General features: G+C 47.6%; 1 protein-coding gene across 1 annotated transcript; it reads left to right on the top strand.

The window, feature by feature from the left end:
• The first annotated feature begins 7,884 nt into the window (after nucleotides 1-7,884).
• On the top strand, nucleotides 7,885-15,160 carry ENDOD1 (endonuclease domain containing 1). The gene is made up of 2 exons (XM_009084025.1): nucleotides 7,885-8,304; nucleotides 14,027-15,160. The coding sequence occupies exons 1-2, from the start codon at nucleotides 8,011-8,013 to the stop codon at nucleotides 15,158-15,160; spliced, it is 1,428 nt and encodes a 475-aa protein (XP_009082273.1). The 5' UTR covers nucleotides 7,885-8,010.
• The last annotated feature ends 296 nt before the right edge of the window (nucleotides 15,161-15,456 follow it).

Raw genomic sequence — 15,456 nt, 5'->3', positions numbered from 1 at the left:
TGCCATGAGCATGGTGCAAGCAGCTATATCTCACCTCTGTCCCTGCAAAAACATGCACATTGAGCAGCTTAACCTCACTGGTCCTATCCAGTACCACATCAGCATGCCCTTAGTAACTTTGTTTTCATAGAATCATAGAATCATGAAGGTTGGAAGAGACCTCTAAGATCATCAAGTCCAGTTGTTCACCAAGCACTACCACTGTAACCCCATAGCCACTAAACTGTATCATCCAGTGCCAGATCCAGACATCTCTTAAACACTCCAGGGATGGTGACTCCACCATCACCCTGGGCAACCTATTCCAATGCCTGTTTGCCATCCTTGAAGGTAAAATTTTAAGCAGGAATAGTGAGAGGAGTCCTGATCCTCTGCAAAGTACTGCATCTCACTGATGGGGAGTCCCACCCACCACAGCACAGCAGTTTGATGAGCAGCTGTGGAGGGAAGACCGATGGAGCTGGTGCCCGTGGGGGTAGGGCTTGCACAGGAATGTTTGGCATGTGATGAATGTGCTTTCTGCACTATTTACATCTCTCCCCCCTTCAAGTTTTCATTGTGCTGGAGCCTGCCTATTCCAACTACTCAGACTCCTGCAGTCTTTACTAGCTATAATCTCTATAGTCCATTCTAGGTAGGCTTCAAAGCACTTCCCATCAGGTATAAAAATGTACAGTTAGAAATGCGTGAAGTGGGTATCCACAGCCTTGTGCTGGAGGGAGGTTAGGGACCTGGGGTGCTCTCGAGAGAGTTGCAGTTCATTTGGGTGCTGTACTGAAGAGATTGAGAGCACCATGTCGTGGCATGGGCACAGCGACTGCTACTCAGAGGGACTATAAGCAGAGTGGTTCAGGCTGAACTGCAAGACTCCTACTCTTGTGCTTTCATTACAGAACTAGAGGGCAGAAGGTGATTCACCTTCTGACTTTGTGAATAGGTGATTATTTATGCAAAGTTCAATAGCAGACAGCCCAGGGCAGCAGGACGGTGACTGGAGCACTGTTGTGGGAGTGAGACAGTTGAGCCCAGACCTCTCCTGCTTCCTGATGGAGGGAAGACTAAAACCTCAGTCTCCTAGATGCTGAGCTTAAGACAGAGAGGACAAACTTACCTTTCCTTGAGTGCCTGCAGCCAGGAGAGGCTCCATGGCAAAGCAGTGCCAAAGCCACATACTATGTCATTGGTGACTGTGTAGCTTACAAGGGTCCCTGTGTAATGCACTGGCTTCTGTGAGTACTATTCTGTTGCGTCCTCTGAGGAGTCACAATGCCTATCCTGAAATTCTGAGTTTTACTGTGTGGAAGGAAATCTTCACTTGAGACTTTATAGTGCTGAAGTGGAGCACACCCTGAATATCACCTGCTGAGCCATGTGTTTGGGGACTGGCTGCTCCTCAGCCCGGAGTGTGACAAGTGTTACACAACCACAGACAAGGTAAGTTTCCCAAGAAAGTCAAGTCAGCAGTTACACAGCAGATCCCAGCAGACACTGCAAAGCCCAATCCTTCTGAGCTGTTCCTGAAATCAGGAGGCTCCTAGGTCTGCTCTTCAGAGCCTTTGAATTTTGCACTCCTAATTTAATCTGCAGTCCACACAGCCACCTGTTTGTTTAGAGCACTAATGTGAAACCAGTACTTCTTTCCACTCTTCTGTCAGTGTGACTAAAAGCACTGCTGCTTTTTTGTTTTAGAGGAAATACCTTGTCCTGGCTGTTGTACACCAGTGCCATTTTGTGAACTCTAAGGGCAGAATCTGAGCCCTGTGCTCACGGTAGTGACAGGATCCTGGGACGGGTGACTGTGTTTTTCACGTCTGAGTCTTTCCACAGGCAGTACTGGCCAAGAAGCAACGTATGTAGAAAATATGTCATTATGCTTACGCCTAGCAGCAGTTGCAATATGTATTTCAGTAGAAAGGTCAAGGCTTGAAATGAGCATGGAGAAAGAGCTGCTCACTCTTTTCTCACCCAGCCAACACACTTTATTTTTAATGGGCTAAATCCCTGTGGTGGCAGGAGTATGTTGGGTCCTGCCTGAGGTTTTTCTGAACAGCTGTGGACATCCTGGGCTCATTTTAAAGTTGGTGCAGAGACAGAGGCACATCTGGAGGATGCCATCTCCTTCTCACCTGGCCACATAGAACAATGCAAATCACACCCATGTGTGGTCTGCCTCTCTGCTTTGGCTGTTAGGATGAGTGGGCTCCATATGGGCATCTCCACTGCTGATCTGAGTGGCACAGAGGGCGTTAAAGCTGGGCAGCAGCTGGAACCTCAGCTCTATCTATCAGGTCTCTCTTAACCTTTAATGCAGAACACCTCACTCCTCCTCCCACTCTTTGGTTCCAAAACACACCGGTGTTGCTGGAGACAAGCAGTCTTGGGTGTGCCCCTTGATTACAGATTCTGGATCCTGCCAGCAGGTTTAGCTTTCTCAAGGATTATATCTTTCTCCTTCCCTCATCTGAGATGAGGCAAGCCTAACAAATCTGTACCTCTAATTTTGTACCCACCCATCAGCCCTCTGTCAATGCAGACTGTCAGGGGATGTCTCACACCTTGTTTTGGGCAACATTGTGGCACAGCGAGCTCTCAGCATTGACTGAATTGCACCACACTTTCGAAAAAATAAAATAAAACAAACAATAAAAATATAAATATTCAAACCTAGAAAAAAAACATGTAAGTGGGTAACTTACCTGTCCAAAACAATTCAAGGTGTGTAAGAACTGTTTTGGCTCTGATCAACTGACAGCCTATAAAACAAAGGCCATTGCAGCTGAAACATCAACTCTTATTGTACTTGTTACTGTGTTCAAAAACATCTCCTGATTTAAAGAATGAAAGTATTGGAGCTTTCAGTGATTCTCTAAATAACTCATTTTGACAATTGATCATCTGCATTATTAAAAACGTTGCCTTATATTGCTAATCTAAATCTATCCTACTTCTGCTGCCTAGCATGGGATCACCATCGTGCTTGTTTCAAACAGCCTGAAGATTAACAGAGATCTCTTGAGTCTGAAGACTGTGATAAAGTGCCAAAGGATGTAACTTCTGTATTTTATTCATTTTTTTTCCATTTTGTGCTGATTTGGACTGAAATAGAGTTAACTTTCTTCACAGTGGCTAGTATGGGGCTATGTTTAAGATTTGTGCAGAACACAGGGTTGATAATACAGAGATGTTTTTGTTATTGCTGAGCAGAGCTTACACAGAGCCAAGGTCTTTTACCGCTTTCCATACTGTCACACTGGCAAGGAAGTTGGGGGTGCATGGGAGATTGGGAGGAGACACAGCTGGGACAGGTGAGCCAAACTGACCAAAGGGATATTCCATACCATATGACATCATGCTCATTATATAAGGTGGGAGGAAGAAGGAGGAAGGGGGGACATCTGGAGTGATGGTGTTTGTCTTCCCAAGGAATCTTTATGTGTGATGCGGTGGGTGAACTCCTCCTGTCTTCTTGAAGCAGTGAATTATTTCCTTGTTTTGCTATGCTTGTGTGTGCAGATTTTGCTTTCTCTGTTAAACTGTCTTTATCTCAACCCATGAGTTTTTGTAGCTTTTACCCTTCTAATTCGCTCCCCCATCCAGTTGGTGGGGGAGTGAGCAAGTGGCTGTGTGGTGTTTGGTGACTGCCTGGGGTTAAATCACGACACATTTTTATTCATTTTTATTCAGTATTTCTGCAATGCATTTGTACGTCATGGTTTACATGAAGTACTTTACATTTGTGCTTCATGATTTACCTGTCAGACTCTCACTGCACAAGATTTTGTACAAAACCAGAATATGTCCCTGTCTTAACAGTGTTACCATCCAGAGAGCAGTATGTTTGGGTACTTCACTGTTCCCAGCTGACACCCTCTTTCTCTGAGTGTGCACCACAGACGACCTCCTCCATAACTTTATGTTTCAAACCTCTCTTTTTCTCTTCTGATTTCAGCTGTGACACCACTTTGAGGCATCCACTGGCTGCCATGGATGAAGACTATGAGTCTGAACAGGAGAAAAGCAAAGTGAGGAAGCAGAGGAGCCAGACCAGCATCCCTGGCAGTCTGGGGCAGTCAGTAGCCTCTCAGTGGCCCACCCTTGCCTATGAGCATCATGGCAAAAGGTGAGCAACAAAGCAGCAGTGTCAGTGGTGGGCCATTCCTCACCAGCACCAGGGACACTGTGGTTAAGGTGTGAAGGCAGAAGGCAGCAGAGACAGGCATCAAGACCTGGTTTAAGATGGGAATCAAAATTCCAACAAATGTTTCTGAGCTCTTCCCTAAAGAGTTTATTGTCCTTCTGCCCACCCCCTCCTCTTGCCCTTCAATCTCTTGGTTATAATAGGAAAATTGTTTCACTCTAGCTTTTCCCTCTAGCTCAGCACTGGGCTGCTTTCCCAGACCAAATTTTTAAACTAATTTTAAAATGAGACTGTTTCCCCATGAGACAGTGAGGAGGCAGATGTGCTCTCTGACATGCCATAGCATGTCTACTGGCACCCTTGTGCCCAATCTTGGTATGCCTACTGAATCAAATGGTGTCTCTCCAATGAGACTGCTTGCCCATGGAGACAACTTCTTCCTTTCCTTCTCAGAAGAAAGGGACAGTTGCATACAGCACTGGAGTCTCTCCCAGAGGTCATGGTACGAGACAGGAGGTCCAGCCTGGAAAAATATTTGGAATGAAGAATGTTTTGAAAGACTAGCATAAAGGGGTCAGGCATGTGAGGAGACAGATTTTATATTTGTAGCAAATCCAGTGTCAGCCATGTGAACAGAGACAGGGCTGGAGGCAGTGTGGGAAAGTAGGCAGACAAGCCTGGCAGCTTCTTGATGGCTAAAGGGTTTGGATGCTGGCATGCTTTTCATGTTTGTTATGCAGAGAACTATTCCTTTCTTTGAGACATTGGTCTTGGTGCTTGAGACCCTTGGAGAAGAGGAAGACTGCTCATCCATATCAGATCAATGAAGACTGATGAAAACCTCCTTCCATTCTTCTTTCCTCATCTTCCTCCTAATGTTTTCTCCAGATTTTCTTATCACAGAAGACTTTCCTCAGATTGCTTTCATCTTCTCACTTGACCTGTCAAAATCCACCTCCTGGGTTTTCTCACACCTATTTCCATTTGTTTTCCTTCTTAACCTTTCCTTAGTACCCCAGTTTTTCAGGAATGCATGTCCTCCTCAACTCTAATTTTTGCCCAATATCCTCTTTCTCCTCCTGGTCAACACCATTTTCTGGATCCTTACCTCTCTTCTTGCTCTTCTGTCTCTTCAATCTCTGTCTTTATTTTCCCCAACACACATTATATCTGTTATACCTTGCAAACTCTGTGTCCATACAGTCCATTGCCTACGGCCTCTCCTGTCTCCCACACACCCCTCCCTGCCACTGAGAGATCAGCTTCCTCACAAGGGAAGGCAGAGGCACAAGCACTGATCTGGTCTCTCTGGTGGCCAGTAACAGGACCCAAGGGAATGGCATGAAGCTGTGTCAGGGGAGGTTGAGGTTTGATATTAGGGAAACATTTTCCACCCAGAGAGTGGTTGGGTACTGGAACAAGCTCCCTAGGGAAGTGATCACAGCACCAAACCTGCCAGAATTCAAGAAGCATTTGGACAACACTCTCAGGCACATGGTGTGATTCTTGGGATTGTCCTTCGCAGGGCTAGGAGCTGGACTCAATGATTCTTGTGGGTCCCTTCCAGCTCAGGATATTCTGTGATCCTATGACCATTTTTCTCTCATGTCCCTTTGACCATATCACCTGCCTCTTTGCATCGTCCCTGGGCTCCTTCTTCTCCATCACATCAAACATTGAGTGCTTGCCTGCACTGCTAGCATTGCTTGACTCGTTGCACTCTGACCCCCTGATGTGTTTGGAGAAGGCAGCCCTAGCTCCTGCAAGGCCACACTGCTGCCACCAGCTCACACTGCCCACTGCCAACCAATGTGTATTTTGCCAGAACCCTTCTATTAGATCAACAGCCTTAGGGCTGGTTTGGATCTGACCTTAATACTCCTTTTGGCATCAGTCCCTATGAGCATCATTCCCTATCACTGCCTATAGGCACTGCTCCCTGTTTTGCCTATAAAAGCATGTGATAGCTGATTAACTACTGCAGCAGAGTTTTCAAAACCACTGACCAACTGTGAAAATATTTTCTTCTGCTGCCCAGATAATTGCAAGTCCAGGATCAGAAAAACATCTAATAGCTAAGGTTTAGCTTCAGTTCTTGATTTCCCATGAGTTTTTTTTACATCCAGGAAAAATGAATTTTTGTGTCTGTCCTTTCTTTTTCATCACCTTTCCTGAACATGATTATCTCTCTCTGTTAGGGCTGGGTGACCAGTCATCTGCCTGGACTGAAACCAAGCCCACTTACTACATTTCCTGTTGTTCCCCATCCTGTCCAGCCTGCTTCTGTCTCCCCCAGCTGATATCACCACACCAAAAGGTGCTGACGTATTTCCTTGTCATGATGCTTCCAGAAGTCATTCCTGAGTAAAAGAATTGTAGTTATAGAGTGCAGTCTATTTTTAGCCTTTTGCAGACACCTTCTCTGACCTTGGGCAGGCATTTTAACCACCCACTGTCCCATTTTATTATTTGCAATATGGACTGCTCCTACTTTGTCTGCAAAGCACTTGTGGGATGGTAGCACTTGGAGTTTTTTGCTTGGAAAATGACATTATAAAAGGGAGTTTTGCCCTATTGGCACCCAGGATTTTTTAAGTTGTTGGCAACACCACTCATCGCATCTCACTTCTTGGGTGGGAAAATGCCATTTTATTGACTCCAAGGAACTGCTCTGTAATCTTTCCATCCCCACTGTTCTGTAAACATTCATTTTCCTAGTCAGTGAAGGAACACAGCCTTTTATCCAGCAGTACCTGAGGTATCATAGGCAGATGTTTACTGGGCAGATGGTTGCTCTGCTGAACATGAACTCAGAGAAGCAGCTTCATTCCCCTTTTTGCCAGTTCTATAGGTTTGGTCAAAATGTTTAGAGGTGAATGATGATTAGGAGTATGTGATCCAAAGGTCTTAGTCCTTCTGCCTTTTGTTAATCTCTTCTGAGGGAGGTTCTGCCAAAGTGAGGTCATACTGGAGGGTTTTGAATGCCCCATACAGCTCCAGGAGAGATGGGAGGCAAATGCCTTTCCCAGGAATCTAAGCAGCATGTAGCTGCCAGCAGCTGTGATGACAAACACCCCAAAAAGGGGCAAAGTGTGTTCCCAGCAGCTCCAATGTCTGCCACTTCTCTTCTTCCTCTCCCTCTCCGCTGGCCGGGGTTGCAGCTGGAGAGAGCAGCTAATACCTTCTTTGGGGTGGTGAATCTGACTTTGCAGCATCCCCTCTGACAGCCTCAGGAACATTTCTGGCTGTGTCAGCCAAAATTCCTGCCGGGGACTGCTGCAATGCAGCACACCACACCCCCGCGGGCACTGAGCCCCAGCCTGGACAGCCGGTGCTGCTCAGCCCCAGCCCTGCGCTGCCGTGGGCTTCCCTCCTCCTCTTGCCAAGGAGGGTGGTGAATCTGACTTTGCAGCATCCCCTCTGACAGCCTCAGGAACATTTCTGGCTGTGTCAGCCAAAATTCCTGCCGGGGACTGCTGCAATGCAGCACACCACACCCCCGCGGGCACTGAGCCCCAGCCTGGACAGCCGGTGCTGCTCAGCCCCAGCCCTGCGCTGCCGTGGGCTTCCCTCCTCCTCTTGCCAAGGAGCGCTGATGATTCCGCTCGGCATTTTTTTTTTCCCGAGGGCAGCTGGCGTCCGCAGCGTGTGTCACCGCAGCCTGGCGCACGTTCGGTTTCGCAAGGCGCTGCCTGCAGAACGCGCTGGCTCCCCGAAGGGATCGGCTGCGGTTTCGTGTTTCATTTCCCTCGCACGCTACACCCGAATTCCAGAGGCTTTTTGGCTTCGCTGCTGCATGGACTCGGAGCATAGGTCCTTTGCCGTACCCAGTGGAGGCAGCCGGGGCTTCCCTCAGCTCCAGGGAGTGGACCATGAAGACGTCAATTGTATTTTTGCTTTGCATCTCAGTTTTCCCAGGCTTTTCCCAGGGCAGAGTTGTTAGAGAGGATGAAACTGGTTTTGCTGAGTGTAATGTGTTCTTCCCTGGACAAGTCCCACCTGAAGGATTTACGGAGCCATTCCACGTGAAAATCTGTCAGCAGTACAACAAGGAGCCACGCTTTGCAACCCTCTACAGTACTAAGGACAAAATCCCTCTTTATTCAGCTTTCAAGTTTACAAAGCCAGCCCAAAGCGAGGAGGAGAACTGGCTGGTCGAACCACAGGTAAGTCAGCTTTTCCTTTGCTGTAAAGCAAGTGTTCCTGGAGAACATTTCCTCTGGGGTGAGGCTGGGGCTAGGAGATTTCCAAAGGAGGCAGGAACTCTGCTTGTTGAACTTCTGTTGGTACGAACATAACATTAACAGAACTTATTTTGGTGCTTGTAACTGCGCAAACAAATAGTTTCTTGTCACAGGGAGCTTAGAATGAAAATGGGCAGGCTGCTGTATGTGCAGTGCCAGGGAGGAGGCAAGTCCTCTGACACCGACTGGTGTGTCTGTCCTGCCCAGCCTGCTCTCATGGGCAGGGAGTGTTGCCAGTGGGCCAAACATTGCAGTGTCAAGTTGAAGTTTGTTCTGTTGCCACTGTGATCACAGTGTTGATAGGCGTTCTTTAGCTTCGCTGCGTAGGGATAAAACATCCATTTGTGGTTCACCAAGTTGATGCTGCGGCTTTTTTTGGTGTGCCCCTGTGTTGCAGACTGTAGTAGGGAAGGGAGTTGCTGTGTCCTGGAGCGTGCAGGCTTCAGTCAAGTCAGAAGTAGGCAGTATAAAATGAATTTTGCTGGACCCTCAGTGATTTTTGTCTCCCCTGACACTTGGCATGTTTAAGGAAGGCCTCCAGGAATGTAAAGGAAATCCTTTCAAAAAATTGCTGGTGCCCTGAGAGGACATGTACATTTTACCTCTTCTTTTTCCCCCGTGTTTCAGATTTTTCAGGGGTGATCAAGGGGAATTTTGTAGCAAACATCAAGCTACCCCATCTATTGACCTCAGGAAAGACTGTCAGTGTGCAAGGCTGCTTTGTCAGGGCAGGAATGGCTGCAGTGTCAGAGCAGCGTATTAGGAGCATGGCCCTCAGGTGCTGCATGTTCCCAGAATCAAAGCTTACCCCTCTGCAGGGAGAATGTCTGATGTGCTTATTTTCCTCATGCTGGGAGATGAGATACTAAGGCCACGGGGCACTAAGGCCACAGGCAGTGAAGACAGGAGGTTCTACACCCCTGTCTTCACCTTGGACTATCTCCTTGCTCTCTGGGCTGGGTTTTGAGTTGCAGGAATTCCCAAGGACCTCTTGATCTTCTGCCCTTCCACTTCACAGGCAGCTGTGGGAGGTGTCTGCTTGCTCTTTTAAAACAGAGGGAAGCTTTTTACAGACTGCCATTATCGAGTTGAAGAAGGGTAGTGAATTTTTAGAGGACAAAGAGGATCCAGGTGAACAAGGATCTTTGTTCAGTACCATGGAGGCAGCAAGGTAAAGCAGCAAAGATGAGATCCTTCCCCGTTTGCCTTTGGTCACTGACATCCTTTGTCACCTCTAGCCCTTACATTTCCTCCTGTTCCTTGCGGTCTGACTCTCAAGACCTTCACAGGCAGGCCTGAAAGCTGTTCTTGCCATGGAGCAGTGGCAGCCCCTCCACAGCAACTTTGGTTCTCCTGCACCTTCTTTCCAGCTGGCTTCTCGGCCCTCCTTGCTCCATCTCCCTTCACCCCTCACCTTGTCTTTGTTCCTGCCAGCAATCAAGAAGCCCAAACCTTGTGTATCCTGCCACCAAGACCTACTGTGGCCTCTGAAATAATCAGCCAGATGCTACCTTTAGTTTCTATTTCTTCTCCAGAGCATCTCCACAAGTTAACATTCTTAGTTGACAGCAATGGGTCCCCTTCACCCATTGCTGAAATGCAAGTGTCTCAGAGACTGAAGGTAGCAGCTCTGCAGTTCACTGTAGGAACCTCTGTCTGAGACAGAAAAGTACTATGGGGGAAAAAATCAGCAGAAGAATCTCTTAAGAGGAAGAAGTCGGACTATGAAAAATTCCTGTAACTCAAGAAATAAGTGCATACATCCCTCTGAAACACTGCCATGCTGGATCCAGGAGAATAAAGTGGGGAGAAACTTTCTCACCCATTATGTATGTTCCATCAAGGCTAGGTCAGATGGCTGCTGAAGGAAACCCTTAGAAATACCTGCTCTCAGCAGAGCCCAATGAGGGATTGCCATATTTTTGGGTAATTTCCTTGCCAAGACAGGGATGGCAGGGTATGAGCTGGCTCAGCTGCTCAGTGGTATGTGCATGCACATGGAGGTGCAGAAACACAGCAAACAGAAGAAATCACTATAAAAACTCTCAGCACTCTGGTGAAGGCCTCAGGGTTGTCATACGTTTTTTTGGGGATGATGATGTAAGTGGTGAGGGCACTGTCTCACTCCCTGCATGCCTTCCTCCTCAGGAATGTCTGCCTGAGAAACAAATGCCAAATGCAGCACAAAGGCAGTAACTGGGTGAGAAGTGTGAGGAATGTCAGTGCCACCCCCAGCCGATTAGCAGCTGGAAACAGTGAATTAATTCAGTAATTAGTGAAAAATTAGAGAGCAGGAAGGGTAGGCTGATGAGCAGGATAGAGATGGGTCTGAAAACCTGCTCTGCCACAGGTTTCCTAGGGGTTGAGAGCAAGTCGCTTAGGTGGCTTTTACCTCATCTCATTTTGGCTGTCTGAAAATCTCTGGGTTTGATTCTTTCTGTAGCTTAGAGAGAGATGGAAAACTCTGGAGTTGTTTTTTACATCATAAAGTATGAGGGGCTGGATGAATTACTTCGTGTTTCCATTTGGTTGATTACTACCACCAGACAGATGGCCAAGGTGGGATTTGCATTGCCTGGGTATAGTACAGCTACCCCTTAGCTGCTCTTGCCCTCTGTTTTGGAGGGTCAAGAGAAACAGATACTTCTAGAGCCACTCATGTGATCATCCTGCTATAGAAGCCTTGGCGTAAGATGCACTGTGTCTCCTCCTCTCTGACCTATGAATCCCACACTGAGGTTGGAAGAAAAATTTCCACTGTGATCAATGGTGTAAGCATGCCTGAGGCAGCAGCAAGGGGAGTGGGATTCTGAAGTTCACCTGAGATCCCATGTACTAAGGTGGGGAAGGAGGGAGGTAGCAGTGTCCTGCCTTGTCAAATGACCAAACTGGAGAGAAGCTGCCTGCCTTAATAACTGTGTGTTGACTTCTAATCCCCCTCTGCCTCTGCCTGTTCTGTGAAACTGCACCCCCCACTTAATGACACATCAATATTGTTACATGCTCACATCCATACAGGTGTTCAAGTGCGTGGTTTGTTTTTAAATCGCTATCCTATGAATGATGTGTTTACCTGTCTGCTTGGATCTTGCCCATAGCTGTTCCAGGTTATTTGCACAGGTGGCTTCATGGCTGACTCCATGAATGCAGATATGCTTTGGGATGACACAAGTCAAAAGCTTTTTGAAGCAGTGAGGAAAGGTAGCTTACAATGCAGGTTTGATGCAGTGCTGGAGACAGCTTGCCTGTGAGGCTGAGCTGAAGGAGGCAGGAAAACTTCAGTTATGCAGGAGTTATTACAAACCATAATATGAGTTATTATAAGCATAACTAGGTGATGTCAGCAACTTACACATGAACAGCACACAGCTGCATTTTTATCATGTCCTTTTTAATTGCACCTAAACAGTCCCAGTGGTATGTGCAAAAGCCTGCAGCTGGACAGGTAACTGGGGACATATTTTCTTGATAGGCACTTCAAGGTTTGCATGAATCACCTCATAAGGAGACAAAAAATAAGTTTATAGCATCTGCTTCATGTAGGCTATGAATGTCTGCCAGGAGTCAGAGCTGATCCATCTTAGGTCTATGTGTCCTTGTGGTATGTCAGCACTTGCCATGGGAGCGAGATGGGATGAGTGTCTCTGTGAGGGTGCAAAGCTCCAAAGGGTCATAGCATTGAGGGCACTTCCTGGGCACAGCCTCACACCTGTGCCCAGTCCCCCTCACCTCTGCTGTGGGATTAAACACACCAGGTGCATCCCTTGTCCCCCGGCACACCATCATCACAGAACAGGGAGAATTGGGGGGTAGGGGTGGAGAGGGGCAGGAAGAGACAGTGATTTCATGGAATGCAAAATGTCTGGCCTTATCAGCCAGCTGCAGCTGACAAGTTTGGGTGTCTGACCAAGAGAAGTAGAATAAGGCAGTAGTAGTGCAGAATAAGTCTTTTTAAAGTGGTGCGTGTAGAAAAAGCTGCAACTTGTGCATCAGCAGCACATAGAACTCGCCATGATCCTTCCAGTCCTAAAGCAATAAACATCAGATGCTTCAAAACAAAGAACAATAAACCTCCTTAGCAGGAGGTGGGGATAATGCAGCCCTCAGCAATGACCAGTCTTGGCACCGTGACCAGCCTTGGTGCAGAGGGAGCCCTGTGCTCGACCGCAGGGCTTGGCTGATGCAGAAGGCCAGTCATTGCTCGGTTCCCAGGCGAGGATGATGGATAGCTGCTGACACTCGCTGGCACTGGCCCTTTCACCCTGACTCTCAGCACAGGCTGGTGCAGAGCTGTGAGGAGGTGATGTGACACTAAAAGGATGCAAACTCTGTGTAAGTTTGCAAGGATGTAGTTGAACTTCTGTCCAAGTGCACTGCAGGATGGCTAAGGGACAAGGAAGGATGACTGGGCAGTGATTCAAGGTAGACTATGGAGTGTCTGCCACAGATGACTCCAAAGTACGTATTAGATAGTGCAGTAAACAGCTTATAGCCAGGGGCAAAGGCAGCAGGTTTAATTGGGCCAGCACAGTGCTGGGAGCTAAGGGCCACAGCCTGTGAAACAGAGACTACAGGAGGCAGTGACTGTCAGGGATCATCTGCCGCCCCTGAGCTTCTACCAACATGTGCACCCCCTAATTTGGGGAAGAAAATGACAACCTGGCACACCCCTCTGGAGAAGCTGCAGGCAGTGTCAGTAGAAGTGACTATAGAGCAGACGGAGCTGAGGCCACCTGAGAAAGACCTGAACACGCCCTGATGTTTAGTGCTTCTCCTCCCACTGCTTGTTACTGCCACTACCCTGACCCCCTCCCTTCGTGCATGACTCCAGGACAAATTCCCACTGCAGTAATTGCTACCTCTGGTCCCACTGCACGGGAATGGAGGACACAAGCAGGTAGCACAGATTCCATCGAGGACCTGTGGTGATGGCATCCTCACCCATGTTATGCCAGGAGTGGTGCAGTCTTTAAGGATGGGGTTTGGACTATAAATGACATGAGAATCAGCCTTCTAATGACCAGCCCTGAGAGAGCCCTAGGAGTTCACTGCTTTGTCTGTGTTCAAGGAAGGGAAGTTCAGGTCACCTGCCATGGTGCTTGGCTTCATTCCTATGTCTTACACAATAGATGGTGAGAGGTAAATGCCTTTTCTAGGCACCTAAAATACCCACGGATTTTTGGTTTTTTTTTCCATGGCTTGGATTTGATAGTTCAGAGGGACTGAATTAAAGTGCTATTTTAGGTTCTTAAATGAACTGCAGGTACCACCAACATAGGAGGTGAGAACATGGCCCTAAATCAAGCCAACTATTGGTCTTAAAATCTCTTCTAGAAAAAAGCACGCGTTAGAGGGTTGGTGTGGGGTGGCTGGTGAGATTCTGGAGTCTGTGCTGTGCTCTGGACCAGACTGGAGAGCTGCAAGTATCCTTTTCAGCCTAAACCAATGTGTTTGGCGGGGAAGCTAAGTAGAGAATACACTCCTCTGCAGCACTGCAAGGAAAATAAGGAGAGAGTGCAGGATGTAATCCAAGGCACAGCATGTAGTAACAGTCATAATGGAAAATATACTTCAAGGCCCATTTTGCACATTGCTTTCTAGGAAGGCAAATTGCATCCAGTAACTCTTCTCTCTACTGTTTCAGATAGATGATCCAGAAAATGATTTGCGTGAGATGGTGCCTGAAGCCAATATCGCTGGCACTGTGGCCAACCTTGGTGCAAATCAAGCCTTGACCTCAGACTATGTGGGCTCTGGCTATGAGAGAGGGCTGCTCAATCCCAGCTTGCTCAATGAGGAGGATTTCCAGATGGCCACTTACACACTTACAAATGCCGTCCCTCTGAGCCCATCTCTGAGCAAAAGCTGGCACAGAGACATCGTGAAGGTAGTGGAGCAAGCTCTGATCCCTTACTGCTCCAAGAAGGATCATCTGTATCTCCTTGCAGGTGCAATTCCTTCCAGTGTCCGAGTTAAAGGCAAGGTGTCGGTGCCAGAGAGCCTCTGGCTGGCAGCGTGCTGTGATGCTCCGGAGGGATGGTCCCTGGGACTAGTGAAAAATACTAATGATGAAAACAGCTTGGCAGACCTCACGGTGAGAGAGCTGGAGAAGCAGCTTCTAGCAGGCATTCACTTGTTTAAGGGCAACTGTGGGGAAGACAGACAGAGCCAGGAGAAGAGAGGAGCAGTATTGCAAGCTCTCAGTCAGATCCGCTCTGGAGAACAAGTAGGAACAGGTGACGACCAGGAGACCAGAGACAGTGGCTGGGTGAGAAGATTGGCTGGAGTCATTGCTACCCCTTTCATCAAACTTCTGGAACTCCTCATCTACATTTTTGTGGAGCTGGTGAAATTTGTGTTTTATTTTCTGTGGCTTGTTGTCAAGCGAGTTTGTGGTACAGTTCTGGATGGAGTCTACAGCCTGTGGAATGGGTTGGTGTCTTACCTTAAAGCCATTAGCATGGTGCTCATCAGCATACCCTACGATGTGGGGAGGGTCATTGTCAACATATTCCTAGGCTTCCTGGAAATTGTTCAAGATGTGGTGTCCCTCACCTACAGGATCCTGAGCATCCCTGTGGGGTTTGTCCTTCACCTCGCTGCTTTCCCTTACCACTCCATCTGTGCCATTCCCTCTGTCCTTAAAGACATGGCCACCGGGATTGGGGGCACCTTGTCACTGGTCATCGATGCCACAGCTGCAGTTCTGCATGGCTTTTATTACCTGGCTGGTTACGTAGTCAAACGGTTTATCCCTAAAGGCTCCTCTGATGACTGATAGGGATGGACACCAAGGCTGCAAATACATGGAGTGAAGAAGGACTGGGGCAATGCTTTAAGATATGTGGCCAAACACTGTCAATTTTGTTCTGGTATTTATTGTAGTGATATTAATAATAATGAACTGTCTGGGGAATAACAGGGAGGGCTGAGGCAATGTCGCCGTGGGCCACCACCATTGTAACTCAAGTTCTGTCTGTTGTAAAATGTTCGGGGTTTATCAGTGCAGGCCACGAAGTTTCTGTGATTTGCAGATGTCAATATGCTTCCTCTGGGAAATGTGCATTAAATGTG

This window comes from Acanthisitta chloris, unplaced genomic scaffold, assembly GCF_000695815.1.
Source record: "Acanthisitta chloris isolate BGI_N310 unplaced genomic scaffold, ASM69581v1 scaffold19541, whole genome shotgun sequence".
NCBI lineage: Eukaryota > Metazoa > Chordata > Aves > Passeriformes > Acanthisittidae > Acanthisitta > Acanthisitta chloris.
The sequence above is the reverse complement of the archived record's forward strand: the minus strand, read 5'-3'. Positions and strand labels throughout refer to the sequence as shown.

What these genes read in the sequence shown, in the direction of transcription:
- ENDOD1 (XM_009084025.1), top strand. Translation starts at nt 8,011, where the DNA reads ATGAAGACGTCAATTGTATTTTTGCTTTGCATCTCAGTTTTCCCAGGC. An exon ending in ACTGGCTGGTCGAACCACAG is followed by an intron (nt 8,305 to 14,026) that starts GTAAGTCAGCTT and finishes CTACTGTTTCAG; the next exon opens with ATAGATGATCCAGAAAATGA.